Here is a 14338-nt window from a genome sequence, read left to right as displayed (position 1 = left end):
TATATATATATATTATATATATATATATATATATATATAATATATATATGGGTGAAAAGAAAAATCATTTAATCTTTTTTTCAGCTAATGTAAAATGTTAAAGAGGATTTCCTGTGTATATTTTTGGTTTGCAGAGTTTCTTTCATATTTGTCATATCAGACATGCAAACACCTCTTGGCTGCAGTAAATCTACACATGTATGTGATTTACGCTCAATGTGACACCACTTAACATTGGCAATTGTGATTGGTGATTGGCAAGACAGGGACAGCTGAAAACAATAATGGCTGCTCTACCTTGATATACTGTACAGTTAGTCAGATCCTGCCTTGATTTTATCATTGTAACAACCTTTACTACAGAGTAATAAAGTTTATAAGGTCATTTATAAGTTCAGAAGCACTTAATATCTGAGTGGTTGTTTGAATAACCCTCTTAATGTAGAGGTTTGTGGAGGCAGAGTCAATCTGAAGAATGCCTAAAGGGTTCTGTCAACTTCTCTACTTTTATAGTGGAGGGTAACAGGTGTTGGTTTGGGCTTCCCCATATTGACTTCAGCTTGTCCTCATTCACCTGCAGTTTATCATCATGTAAACATTGTACATGTTTTGGTGGAGAAGACGTTTCATTAAAATCAATATATTTTGGGGAAATTTACATCTTTCATTGTAGCTGATTCTCCTCATCCATCGCCACCTGCCATGCCTCTTGTTGTTTGTATGCCATATGTTTTGCACATTGTGTACATATTTATATAGATGTAACGCATATTTTTCTACATGTGTAACATCCATGGATTCTTTATTTTGTAAATACTCCAAAAGATGTATATGAGTACTGTATGCCTTTGTGTCAATAAAATTTGGTGTACTGTGAACGCCAGAACAATGCACATTTCTTTATAAAATGTATCACAAACAATATTTCAAATAACTGGCGTGAGTACAGAAACAGGAGAATCAAGCAAGGCACTACATTTGACTTGTGTTATGGCTGACAGTGTATCAAAACAGTTCTTTGTCAGGTTACAGGTCCGTGTTTGCATATTTTCAGCAATGCATTTCCATTTTCCTCTGAGATAACAGCTATTCCCAGATATACTTTCCTTATACAAATAAAGCTCATTAGCATGTTGACAGACAAACAACGAAGCTGTATCCTAATATCAGCAAAACAAAAGGGCATTGATCCTTTTAAATGTAGGCGTTAGTTTGTGTAAATGATTAGTATCTGACACATTACAACTAGTCTATTAGCTAGTTAGCTATTATTAAAGTAAGTATTGATTTGAAGGCAGTGTTTGCATTTGCAAGCATAGAGCTTGAATTAAGTCCATGTTATGCAGATATTCTGGTAGCCAAACTGAGGCTGACTTTCACATACAGTAAGAACACTAGGTTTGCCTTAAGTTGTCGGTGCCTTTTTACAGTTTGTACCAGCAATGTAGTTGACTCCAGGCACATTGCTACGATCACTTGTGGAGTCAAACAGCAGAGGCCGAGTCCCAGACAGCTCCAAGTCCACAGGAAGTGATCACTCAAGCGCAGACGCAGTGGATCATACTGTACAAATCACACCAGTGCTGTTAATGTAGTAACCTCCAGGTCAAAATGGCTGGTGGATGTGTATATTTGCCTGGCACTGGGGACACTTGTGGTGGACGTCCTTCAGACGGCTCATGAAGAAAGGGATTAAACAGCAGCCTGCGACACACCTGTGGAAGAAAGAAATGAAGAATGAGAGACAGGATGTGACAGGTGATGTGCAAGGTCAAAGTTCATTCATTACAACTAGTTTGTCCTTAAAACTGACTGTAAATCACTTACAATTTACAATTACAGTGGACAGCTTAAACACACCACCTACTGACATTGGGTCCAGAAAGACATACCCCATGATGGTGCACAAGAAACAAAGTATCCATGTAGACTCGCCCACTCTGCTGCTGGTTTCTGTAAAGACGATCTCTTCACAGGATGGACACCTGGTGACGGCTGGTGTTTGAACCAGACTTTCCACTTACCCATGAGAGAGACAGAGAACACTGTTACCAGCATACTCAGATGTAGACAAATGCATGGCTGCTGAGGTGTAATTATAATACACAAGAACCCTCCAATATTCAGGAAGTATCCAATTGCCCAGTGAACAAAGCCGCATGAGCACAGTGGCAAGTATAATATTTAAAAAAAAAAAGTGCAGTATGTTGAAAAAAGTCATAGTACGTCCAAAAACTCATAATATCGTATGTCGAAAAATATTCCTAGTATAGTATGTTGAAAACATTCATAATATTTATAAAAGTATGTTGAAAAATGGAATCATAGTATAATATGTTGCAAAAAAGTCATATATGTCGAAAAAAACAGTATAGTATGTCGGAAATAATTCATAGTATAGTATGTCAAAAAAAGTTTTAGTATAGTATGTCGACAAAAGTAAAGAAGGTATGTCGAAAAAAAATAATAAAAAAGTCAAGTATAATATGTCGAAAAAAGTCATAGTATAGTATGTCAAAAAAAGTCATAAATTAAATCATAGTATGTCGAAAATAGTTTTTAAAAAGTCCTAGTATAGTATGATGAAAATAAGTCATAGTATAGTATGTCGAAAAAGGTCATAAAAAAGTCATAGTATAGTATGTCGAAAAAAGTCAGAAAAAAGTCAGAGCATAGTATGTCATAAATGAGGCATAGTATAGTATGTCGAAAAAAGAAATAAAGACATAGTATAGTATGTCGAAAAAAAGAAAAAAAAAGACAAGTATAATAAATCATAAAGAAGGCATAGTATAGTATGTCGAAAAAAAGAAAAAAAAAGACATAGTATAATAAATCATAAAGAAGGCATAGTATAGTATGTCGAAAAAAGTCATAGTATAGTATGTCGGAAAAAATCATAAAGAAGTCATAGTATAGTATGTCGAAAAAGGTCATAAAAAAGTCATAGTATAGTATGTCGAAAAAAGTCAGAAAAAAGTCAGAGCATAGTATGTCATAAATGAGGCATAGTATAGTATGTTGAAAAAAGAAAAAAAAGACATAGTATAATAAGTCATAAAGAAGGCATAGTATAGTATGTCGAAAAAGGTCATAGTATAGTATGTCGGAAAAAATCATAAAGAAGTCATAGTATAGTATGTCGAAAAAAGTCATAAAAAGGTAATAGTATAGTATGTCAAAAACAGTCATTAAAACGTCATAGTATAGTATGTCGAAAAAAATCATGAAAAAGTCATTGTATAATATGTCGAAAAAAGTAATAAAGAAGTGTTAGTATAGTATGTTGAAAAAACTCAAAAAAGTAATAGTATAGTATGTCATGAAGAAGGCATAGTATATTATGTCGGAAAAAGTCACAGTATAGTATGTTGAAAAAAGTCATTAAAAAGTCATAGTATAGTATGTCGAAAAAAGTAAAGAAGGTCACAGTACAGTATGTCGAAAAAAAATTAAAAACTCATAGTGTGTCGAAAAAAGTCTTAAAAAAGTCATAGTATAGTATGATGAAAATAAGTCATAGTATAGTATGTCGAAAAAAAGGTCATAAAAAAGTCATAGTATAGTATGTCGAAAAAGGAAATTCATAAAAAAGTCATAGTATAGTATGTCGAAAAGTCATAAAAAAGTCATAGTATAGTATGTTGAAAAATAGTCATTAAAACGTCATAGTATAGTATGTCGAAAGAAATCATGAAAAAGTCATTGTATAGTATGTCGAAAAAAAAGTAAGAAAAAAAGTAATAGTATAGTATGTCATAAAGAAGTCACAGTATAGTAAGTCGAAAAAAGTCATAAAAAAGTCATAGTATAGTATGTCGAAAAAAGTCAGAAAAAAGTCATAGTATAGTATATCGAAAAAAAGTCATGAAAAAAGTCATAGTATAGTATGTCGAAAAAAAGTAATAAAAAAGTCATAGTATAGTATGTCGAAAAAAAGTAATAGTATAGTATGTCATAAAGAAGTCACAGTATAGTATGTCGAAAAAAGTCATAAAAAAGTCATAGTATAGTATGTCGAAAAAAGTCAGAAAAAAGTCATAGTATAGTATGTCGAAAAAAGTCGTAGTATAGTATGTCGAAAAAAGTCATAAAAAAGTCATAGTATAGTATGTCGAAAAAAGGCATAGTATATTATGTCGAAAAAAGTTATAAAAAGACATAGTATAGTATGTCGAAAAAAGTCAAAAAATTCATAGATAGTATGTCATAAAGAAGGCATAGTATAGTATGTCGAAAAAAATTTATAAAAAAAAGTCATAGTATAGTATGTCGAAAAAGTCATAAAGAAATCATAGTATAGTATGTTGAAAAAAGTCATAAAAAAGTAATAGAATGTCGAAAATAGTCATTAAAACGTCATAGTATAGTATGTCGAAAAAAATCATGAAAAACTCATTGTATAGTATGTCGAAAGAAGTAATAAAAAAGTAATAGCATAGTATGTCAAAAAAAGTAATAGTATAGTATGTCATAAAAGTCACAGTATAGTATGTTGAAAAAGGTTATAAAAAAGTCATAGTATAGTATGTCAAAAAAGTCATAGTATAGTATGTCGAAAAAAGTTATAAAAAAGTCATAGTATAGTATGTCGAAAAAAGTCATGGTATAGTATGTCGAAAAAAGTCATGGTATAGTATGTCGAAAAAAGTCATAAAAAAGTCATAGCATAGTATGTCGAAAAAAGTCAAAGTAGTATGTCGAAAAAAGTCATAAAATGTCATAGTATAGTATGTTGAAAAACGTCACAGTATAGTATGTCGAAAAAAAGTCATAAAAAAGTCAGAGCATAGTATGTCATAAAGAAGGCATAGTATAGTATGTCGAAAAAAGACATAGTATAGTATGTCGAAAAAAGTCAAAAAAGTCATAGTATAGTATGTCGGAAAAAGTCATAAAGAAGTCATAGTATAGTATGTCGAAAAAAGTCATGAAAAAGTCATAGTATAGTATGTCGAAAAAAGTCATGAAAAAGTCATTGTATAGTATGTCATAAAGAAGTCACAGTATAGTAAGTCGAAAAAAGTCAGAAAAAGTCATAGTATAGTATGTCATAAAGAAGTCACAGTATAGTATGTCAAAAAAAGTCATAAAAAAGTCATATTATAGCATGTTGTAAAAAAGTCATGAAAGAAGTCATAGTATAGTATGTCGAAAAGTCATAGTATAGTATGTCGAAAGAAAGTCATAGTATAGTATGTCGAAAAAATTTATAAAAAGTCAGTAGTATGTCAAAAAAAGTAATATAAAAGTCATAGTATAGTATGTCGAAAAAAGTCATAGTATAACACGTCGAAAAAAATCATAAAAAAGTCATAGTATGTCGAAAAATGTCATAGTATGTCGACAAAAGTCATAAAAAAGTCATAGTATAGTATGTTGAAAAAATTCATAGTATATTATGTTGAAAAACGTCACAGTATAGTATGTCGAAAAAAAAGTCATAAAAAAGTCATAGTATAGTATGTCGATAAAAGAAAGTCATAGTATAGTATGTCGAAAAAAAGTCATAAAAAAGTCATAGTATAGTATGTCAAAAAAAAGTCATGAAAAAAGTCATAGTATAGTATGTCGAAAAAAAGTCATGAAAAAAGTCATAGCATAGTATGTCGAAAAAAAGTCATGAAAAAAGTCATAGTGTAGTATGTCGAAAAAAAGTCATGAAAAAAGTCATAGTATAGTATGTCGAAAAAAAGTCATAGTATAGTATGTCGAAAAAGTCATGAAAGAAGTCATAGTATAGTATGTCAAAAAAGTCATATTATAGTATGTCAAAAAAAGTCATGAAAAAAGTCATAGTATAGCATGTCGAAAAAAAGTCATGAAAAAAGTCATAGCATAGTATGTCGAAAAAAGTCACTAAAAAAGTCATAGTATAGTATATCGAAAAAAGTCATAGTATAGTATGTCGAAAAGTCATAGTATAACACGTCGAAAAAAATCATAAAAAAGTCATAGTATGTCGAAAAATGTCATAGTATGTCGACAAAAGTCATAAAAAAGTCATAGTATAGTATGTTGAAAAAATTCATAGTATATTATGTTGAAAAACGTCACAGTATAGTATGTCGAAAAAAAGTCATAGAAAAGTCATAGTATAGTATGTCGAAAAAAGTCATAGTATAGTAGTGACTTTTTTCGACATACTATATAGTAGATACTTTGACTTTTTTCGACATACTATACTATGACTTGTTTTATAGCTCAGTCTGTTAGAAGACTGGTTGGTGAGTTTATTTTTTAAGTCAGACGTCTAAAGGAAAGTCACACTATGACTTTTTTCGACACACTATACAATGACTTAATTTACAACTTTGTTCGAAATACTATACTTTTTCTTTTTTTGACATACAATAATATGAATTTTAATTATTTTTTTGACATTCTATACTATGACTTCTCATGACTTTTTCGACATACTATAATAACATTTTTATGATTTTTTCAACATACTATACTGTGAGTTTTGTCGACATACTATTTACTATGACTTTTTTCCACATACTATATTATGACTTGTTTGATAGCTAAGTCTGTTAGAAGACTGGTTGGCGAGCAAATTATTCAGAGAGCTAAATCAGATGTCCAACGGAAAGTCACACTATACATTTACTTTTTTCGACACACTATACTATGACTTTTTTATGATTTTTTCAACATACTGTACTATATAATATGTCGAAAGAAAATAGTACAGTGTTTAGAAAAAAGTAGTATAGAATACAAATAAGTTATAGTATAATAGTACTCCTAAGCCAAGTCCCAACAGACTGAACTAATGCTGTATGACAGAAAAGTCACAAAAGTCAGTAAAAAAGTACGTTGAAAAAAGTAATAGTATACTATGTCATAAAAATGTCATTAAAAAGGTTATAGCTTATTACATGTTATAAAAAGTAAAACTTTGGTATGTCTTAAAAATGTCATTGTATAGTATGCAATTAAAAAGTTATACAATCATTAAAAGTCATAGTGTAGTATGCCATAGCATGCCAACACAAATGTCAAAATATGGTATGCCATAGAAAATACATTAAAATTTCAAAGTATAGTAGGCTACATAGTTTCTCAAAGTGCTGCCTGCAGGCCAAAGTGTTGCAGAAAGCGTACATTAAAAAATGGAACCTCTCCCCAGGTGATTAAGGCCCTACATGACTGAGATTGTTTTGTGTGTACATGTGTGTAACCTACCTGGAACGACTGGGCCTGTTGGTCTTTCTGACACAGGGCCAGCTTTTACTTTCCGCTCCAGTGTAGCGTCCTCTTGTTCCAGCTGGGGAAGCGGTAGCATGTAGATCCCCCCACAGGGTATGGTACTCTTATAAAAATTGGGATGTGCGTCCAGTTGACCTGATTTAAAACGAGCAAATTAGTTTACATAAAAAATGCTGCTTTCACTCGAAGCAGGGTTGCCATTACTGAGCTACTGACATGTTACGTTGCTTAATGCTGCTTTAAATTGTAGTAGGCTACAAGTATATTTTTAAGTAATGGAAAGTCATCATTTTAAACTAATAAGTGAAAAAGTGAAGAAAAACATGCCTTTATATTCTGTGAATTTAGAGCGATTTCCCAGTTTCTCCAACACCTCTTTTTTAACCAGCAGCTCCTCCAGTTCCTTCTGGATGGCCTCCAGCTCACACTGTTGGTCGCTGTACTCACAGGTCACTGACAATACCACAAAGGGAGAGGACGTTTACAAAGAAACAGATATATAACATGCTACTGTACCTGCAGTAGTTTATGGGGTGCCGAATGTAAAAGTTCGGTTACAATTTTTTAGCTGATAAATTTTCAACATTTAGCTCACTTTCTTCACATTTAGCGCATTTCCCTCACATTTGAGACAGAAATGATATATATATATATAAATGTTAAATCTAAATCTTAAATATATATCTAAATATTAAATGTTAAATCTAAATGTGGCCAAGTGTAAAGCTAAATATTTAGAAAATATTCAAATCCCCAAGGAAACCACGCCCACTGCAGTGGCTTCAAATCGCGCTGCACCCAGTGATGCCCCAGCAAGGGGTATTTCTGCTGTAGCCAGTGGGTACTTGGAAAGATTGTGAGCAGCAGCTCATTCAGCTCTCTCAGCAGCTTAACTAATCAAAATAATTGAATTACGATTGGTTTAAAACAATATATCAGCTAAAACAGCTCAACACATATGTTAAAACATATAGCGAAGTAATCAATGGTAGAAAAAAATAGCTAAAAATGGCCTACTGACTTAGCTAACAGTTGAAATGATTAGCTAAAAGTAATGGATGACTTTTGAAACATTAACCACATTTCAAGTAAAAGGTCTAGTTAGTAGAATTTCTGACCAAACCAACCTAAATGTTTACAGTTCAATTGCATTAAAATGTAAGAATATTCACTTTAATATGATAAATAGTGTGAACACATTGGGAATTGATAGGGCGGGGTAGTTTATATGACAGGGCTGTGGGGGAACCTCAGACCAGAAGGGTTGGAAAGCACTGATCTACAGTATTTTATATTATTGACCGACCGGTATATTACAGACATGCCTTAATAGTTGTGTTAATCACAATACCGTTGTTTGAATTACATATCTTCGTGTGTAACTAACGTCATCCTTCCCAAGCAATCTAACACTAGCCCAGCATGGATAAAGTCCAGCTATGCATCCAACATATTCATCCGAACACAACTAAAATGTCACAATCCAGCCACTTGTAAGAAGTTTGTAATACTGGTTACATAGCTAGTTATCGTGTTTTATTAACCTTTATTCTGTTTTCCAAGGCTATATTTTATTGGCTTGCAAAGTAGCTATCCGTTGCTAACGCTAGCTAGCTAATTTATGTCAAAAAGCAGTAGCTAACTAATGTTACTGCCAAAATATGGTTTCATTGTAAGACAGTGTAAACACATGACAACACTTGACGAGTCTTACACCTCTCTGGTCGCTAGTGAAATCATATCTCGGCAGTAGTTAGCTAACGTTTCTGCTTTTTGAGATAAATTAGCGCTAGCAACGGATAGCTCCTTCGCAAGCTAATATAGCAACATAATTCAGGTTAATAAAATACGGTAATGTAACCAAAGTATTGAAAACTACTTACATGTGGCTATAGTGTGACAGGCCTACTGCTGTTCACTCGCATTGCGAGACCTAGCGAACTTAGCTAGTTACAGTGCTGCGAGGCCTGTTCAGATGACATGTCGGCTGCAGCGTGTGAGCTAGATTGCTTGTGAAGGATGAGTCAAACTAACGTTAAACACACAAGGAGATATGAGTCAAACAAAACAACGGCATTATAGTACACACAAATATTAAGACATTTCTGTGATATAAGTCAATAATACAAAATACTGACCGAAATGTGTTTTAATCCAGTAACATTAGTCAAACAGCTCCACTGTAGTCAGTATTTACTGTACCAACAGGTGTTGACTGAAAATTGCGGTGCAGCGCGATTTGAAGCCACTGCAGTGGGCGTGGTTTCCTTGGGGATTTAAATATTTTCTAAATATTTAGCTTTACACTTGGCGACACATTTAGATATAACATTTAGATTTAACATTTAACATTTAGATATATATTTAAGATTTAGATTTAGATATAATATTTAGATTAAACATTTAACATTTAGATATAAATTTAACATTTAGATTTAGATATAGCATTAAGATTTAACATTTAACAGTTAGATATAATATATATATATATATATATATATATAATTTTTGCCTCAAATGTGAGGAAAATGCGCTAAATGTGAAGAAAGTGAGCTAAAATTTATCAGCTAAAACATTGTAACCGAACTTTTACATTCGACACCCCATAGTAGTTCTCCTAAATGTAGCAAAAATGTATTAGGCAAGTCAAAACTATAAATGACATTGAAAAGTCAGTTATATAACTAACTAAGGCTTCACTTTTATTTTACTCTATTTGCCTTTCTTTAAGTCATTTTATTTTCCTACTTGGTTTTTTAATTTCTTAGATCTTAGCACACATTTAATCATTTATTCCATGTTGTCTCCACGCAACATTTCCCATTGTCCTAAAGATTGTATGATAATGAGATGAAAGTTCTTGAGATGGAAAGAAATACTAGCTAGCTCCTAGTTCTTTAGCTAACTTAGTTAGTGTGAGTTTGCTATGCATTTGTAGTCAAAAAACAAAACGAAATGATAAATGTATGATAAATACATGTAAGAGTAAAATAAATGAAGTTTGAATTTTATTTATTTCAGGAGGAAGGAGGGAAACATTTTTTTTACCAACTTAGCTAACTTTGTTGTTAGCTTGCTGGCAAAAATGTTTTATTAATTGAAAAAATGAACTAGTAAAAGATAAGAGTCAAATACATTGATTGTAATTAATTTATCAACTGATTGGTGGTAAAGGAAGCTTCACATTTCTTTTTATACTTTACTTTGGGGCTCCAAAGTTGTCATTTGGAAATTAAAAAAGGCTTTTTTTAACCATTTTTTATTCAATCAATTAATTGAACACAATGAACCTACTACAGACGTTGGGAATCACTAATGATGTGCTTATTTGAGTGGACTGATTTATTGACTTACTTTCCTCGGTGGTTCTGTCACCACTGTCCTCCCGCTTCTTAAAGCGCTGCATCTTTAGCAGAAGGAAGCGCCTGTTGTGAAGCTGCTTCATGCGGGACTCGATATGAGCCAGTGGTGGGATTTCGCCCCTTGGCTTCGGTGTCCCCTGGTTGAATTCAGGCTGGGTATCAGGTACAGAATCATCCTGCTGCTCTTGTTCTGGGTCTAAACCATCATTAGTGTTCATCTGGATGCTCTCTGTCAGGCTGAAAGACTGAGGAAGCACCTGGTCCTGGTCCATCCTGGTTTAAAGACTTGAATGAAGTAGTTGTATGCATACACTGAATCCTCAAATTGAATGTAAACCATGAACCAAAACCAGCTTAAAATAAAAGCTCAAAACCAAAATCCAAATCTAGGCTTAAATCCTTCTGGGGCAAGTTCAGGTTTCAAGGCTCCGTCTTTCATTCGTAGCCCAGAGAAATGGAAAGCCGCATGATGTCAAACATTGCTGGCATTTCAGTCTTCTCCCAAAATTATTCTGAATAAAAATAGACTCATCCGAATGATGTGTTTTCATCATCTGGCCAGTCCTGGCGTATGACATTAAAAGTAGCTTTAACAAAGGCGTCACTAAATGTAGCCACACAAAAATTATGTAAACAGTGTGCACAAACAGAGGAGACTGTAAAACATGCAAATGCTGTCAGCCTGAGGTATATGCAGGACAATGGACAGTGGCTGACATTAACGGGAAGTCTGAGGTCATATTGTAACTCACAAGGTGTGAACAAGTTTTGAGTCATTCTGGTGCTGTCGGAAAGTACAAAGCAGGGTTATTATTCCATCTTCATATGATTAACAAATTCCTCACAGACACAGTTGATCTAGGTTTTGATTAGACAGGCTGGTTATTGCCACTGTGTTGTTAAAAAAACACATCACAATGCACAGTAGTGGAAGTTTACCTTAAAGTGACTATATTCAATTCAATTCAATTTTATTTATAGTATCAAATCATAACAAGAGTTATCTCAAGACACGTTGCAGATAGAGTAGGGCTAGACCACACTCTATAATTTACAATGACCCAATAATTCCAGAAATTCCCAACAATTCCTAGCCTGGTCCTACCAGACTCTCGTACATTTCATTTGTACAGAGAGTCTGGACACTCTCCATTGACAAGTGTTAACTTCCTTGAAGGCGGGTACTCTGTTGAAGTTTAAAACTATGGGATCTGCCCAGAGCCACTCTAGATCGGCCTAAACCAATCGCTAACGTTTGGTCGTGACGTATGTCATGCAACAAGAGGGGAGACCGACAACTATCGGCTTATATTTAGCATTAGCATCGCTAGCGTTAGCCTTAGCCAACTCCTTTACCACTAACGGAGCAAGCTGAAAAATTTTCCCGAACCCTGTGGGAAAGAGGGATACAACATCATGGCCACCAACACAACTCAGCAAATATTGTTCTTGCTCGGGCTTTAACTTCTGGATATCCAAGAATGTACCGCGAACCCAGACGGAGTACTGAGGGAAAATGAAAATTGAGCGGAAGTATGTAGGAGGGTGGAGCCAGGCTAAACAATTCCAGTAATAATATGTAACATTTACATTTTTCTGAAACTCTGTCATTTTTCATACAATGGTCTTAAATGACCTGTAACAGCAAACAAGACTAACTGTGAAAAGAACGCCATTTTTATATAATTTTTAGTAAGTCCTCTGCCTGGTTCAATTTATCCCGCGCAGTCACAGAATGATTTGCGGCAGGTAGACGGCGCTACAGAGCAAACATTCTGATGGGTCACAGATTTCTTTGTAAGACCAGAAAGCCTGTGTTAGCGTATCCAGCCTTTTGAGCCAGGTAAAAGGTAGCAGGAGATTTCTTTATATAGGCCTAATTGTATTTTAATGTTATTTTACAAGTTATCTGCTGTAGTTATGGCTGATACTGGGGCAGGACCATCACAGAAAAGAAGGAAATTAAACGAAGAACTAAAAAGCTAAATGGGAAAGTGAAAGACAAAAGGCGATAACGCGAGTCACACTCGATCGGGTTACCAACAGATGGAGACAATTACGGGATTGTAATTGATTCAAAACCCACCCCGAATTGTCCCTCAGGTATGTTATATGTCTATTTCATTCATAAAATAACAATGCGCAATGTGGTTGTAACGATGTAGCGATGTAACTTATTCTTTGTTTGTAAATGAATGCAAAACATTCATCGCAACTGTATATCCTCCCCGTAACGCTTACTCGGTAATACAGTGGGAAATACAGCACCGTAAAGAAAAGACCTTTACAACAGCATTTACGTGTGGGAAAAACACTACCACTTTTGTCCAAAGCGGCCACTAGAATCGACACAAAGTGAAAGTTACATATAGCCACTTTAATAAAAGAGTCATAGTTCAGCTTAGTTCAACTCCAGAATATAGTATGGAGACTTTCAGCCTTGGTTGAATAATAAAATGATGTCTGTATATGAACGAGATTGGGGGACCTCTGGTGAGTGTATAACTGGATAGGATGAGGTAGATAGGCTCAGATAACCGGTGTAGGTGCAGAAAAAAAGACTGTGATTGCGGGTATCAGAGGGTGCAGGTTTATTATGATGTAATATGTTACAATATGATTGGCTGTTGAGCAGTAGCTGTGGCAGTGTGCTGCAGAAAGGGAAAACTAAGATTTCACTACTAGACTTCCAGTTGTGTATAAGTGTAGTGTATCCAATAGCAAAGGATCCTGCAGGCAGCACAAACAGCCAGCACACAGCCAATGTTGGACTAAATGCCAAGGCATTAAAGTAAACAAGAGGCTTCAGCCACACCGTGTGGCCTACATTAAACAAGGATCACAGCCTTTAACTTTCACTGGAAACAATCTTAACTAGGGTATTAGAATATAACTGAAGTGATAACTAAGGGAAGGCAAGGCAAGGCAGCTTTATTTTAACACATAACAGCAACAAGGCAATTCAAAGCGCTTTACATAAAATAGAGAGAGTATAAAAACAGCTAAAACAGAATAAGACAAAATAAAATAAAAACAATAAGGTTTACAGTTCAGTGTAAGAAATTAACAATTACTTTTTTTTTTTTTAAAAGGCAGCATCAAACATCAGCATCAAAAGTCTTCAGCCTTCATTTCAAAGAACTGACAGTGGACAGCAGACCTGCAGCTTGGAAAGCAGACCTGCAGCTTGTACTGTACCATCTGTACTCATGTTTCATTCTTCACGCATGCTTATCTGGAAACTGGGCACTGTGAGAAACAAGTCTACTCTCCGTGTAGCTCTGTTTTGGTCTTTTTTCTCCTTTATTTTAGCCATTAGAAACCCTTGATAAGAATGTACTGTATGTAATGTAATTTTATTTAAACAGGGACCGTGCACAATTAAACATTAACCTTATAGCAAAACAAGGAGAGATGCATTGCACCAGGTTGTAGCACAATTGCTATTTTTTGCCTGCAGTCCCTGGGCAGGTAGGTAGATACATAATACATAATACATGTAGTTAGATACATGTTATGCTGATAGAAGCTGAGTTCAAAGGTCATGGCCACACTCACTCTAAATATAAATACTTAAGTCTCAGTCAATTATTGGTCTAAAAATAACATAACCCTTGCAGTGTTTGGTAGCACACAGTGTACCGGCTTGTTCAACTGTGAAATGTGGCAGTTGGCCCCATATAACAGTAGCTAGCCAGCATAGATTCAATAAAGCCTGGAGCCAGTTTATAATATCAAGCAGAGCAGATGATGTCTGACCT

The 14338-nt window shown here is 34.1% G+C and overlaps 1 protein-coding gene across 1 annotated transcript; it reads right to left on the bottom strand.

Moving 5' to 3' along the window:
- Positions 1 to 54: 54 nt before the first annotated feature.
- LOC144536563 (uncharacterized) lies at positions 55 to 11160 on the bottom strand. Its single transcript, XM_078279772.1, has 5 exons — positions 10570 to 11160; positions 7543 to 7668; positions 7192 to 7350; positions 1893 to 2019; positions 55 to 1715 (listed from the first exon to the last, which is right to left on the bottom strand). The coding sequence occupies exons 1-5, from the start codon at positions 10847 to 10849 to the stop codon at positions 1607 to 1609; spliced, it is 801 nt and encodes a 266-aa protein (XP_078135898.1). The 5' UTR covers positions 10850 to 11160; the 3' UTR covers positions 55 to 1606.
- Positions 11161 to 14338: the final 3178 nt, after the last annotated feature.

The sequence above is a fragment of the Sander vitreus genome, chromosome 21 (assembly GCF_031162955.1).
Source record: "Sander vitreus isolate 19-12246 chromosome 21, sanVit1, whole genome shotgun sequence".
Lineage (NCBI taxonomy): Eukaryota > Metazoa > Chordata > Actinopteri > Perciformes > Percidae > Sander > Sander vitreus.
The sequence above is the reverse complement of the archived record's forward strand: the minus strand, read 5'-3'. Positions and strand labels throughout refer to the sequence as shown.

Coding starts and splice junctions, on each gene's coding strand:
- LOC144536563 (XM_078279772.1), bottom strand. CDS start 10,849: ATGGACCAGGACCAGGTGCTTCCTCAGTCTTTCAGCCTGACAGAGAGC. Junction 2,020..7,191: donor AACAGGCCCAGTCGTTCCAG/GTAGGTTACACA, acceptor CTCATGGGTAAG/TGGAAAGTCTGGTTCAAACA. Junction 1,716..1,892: donor TTCTTGTGCACCATCATGGG/GTATGTCTTTCT, acceptor TTTCTTCCACAG/GTGTGTCGCAGGCTGCTGTT.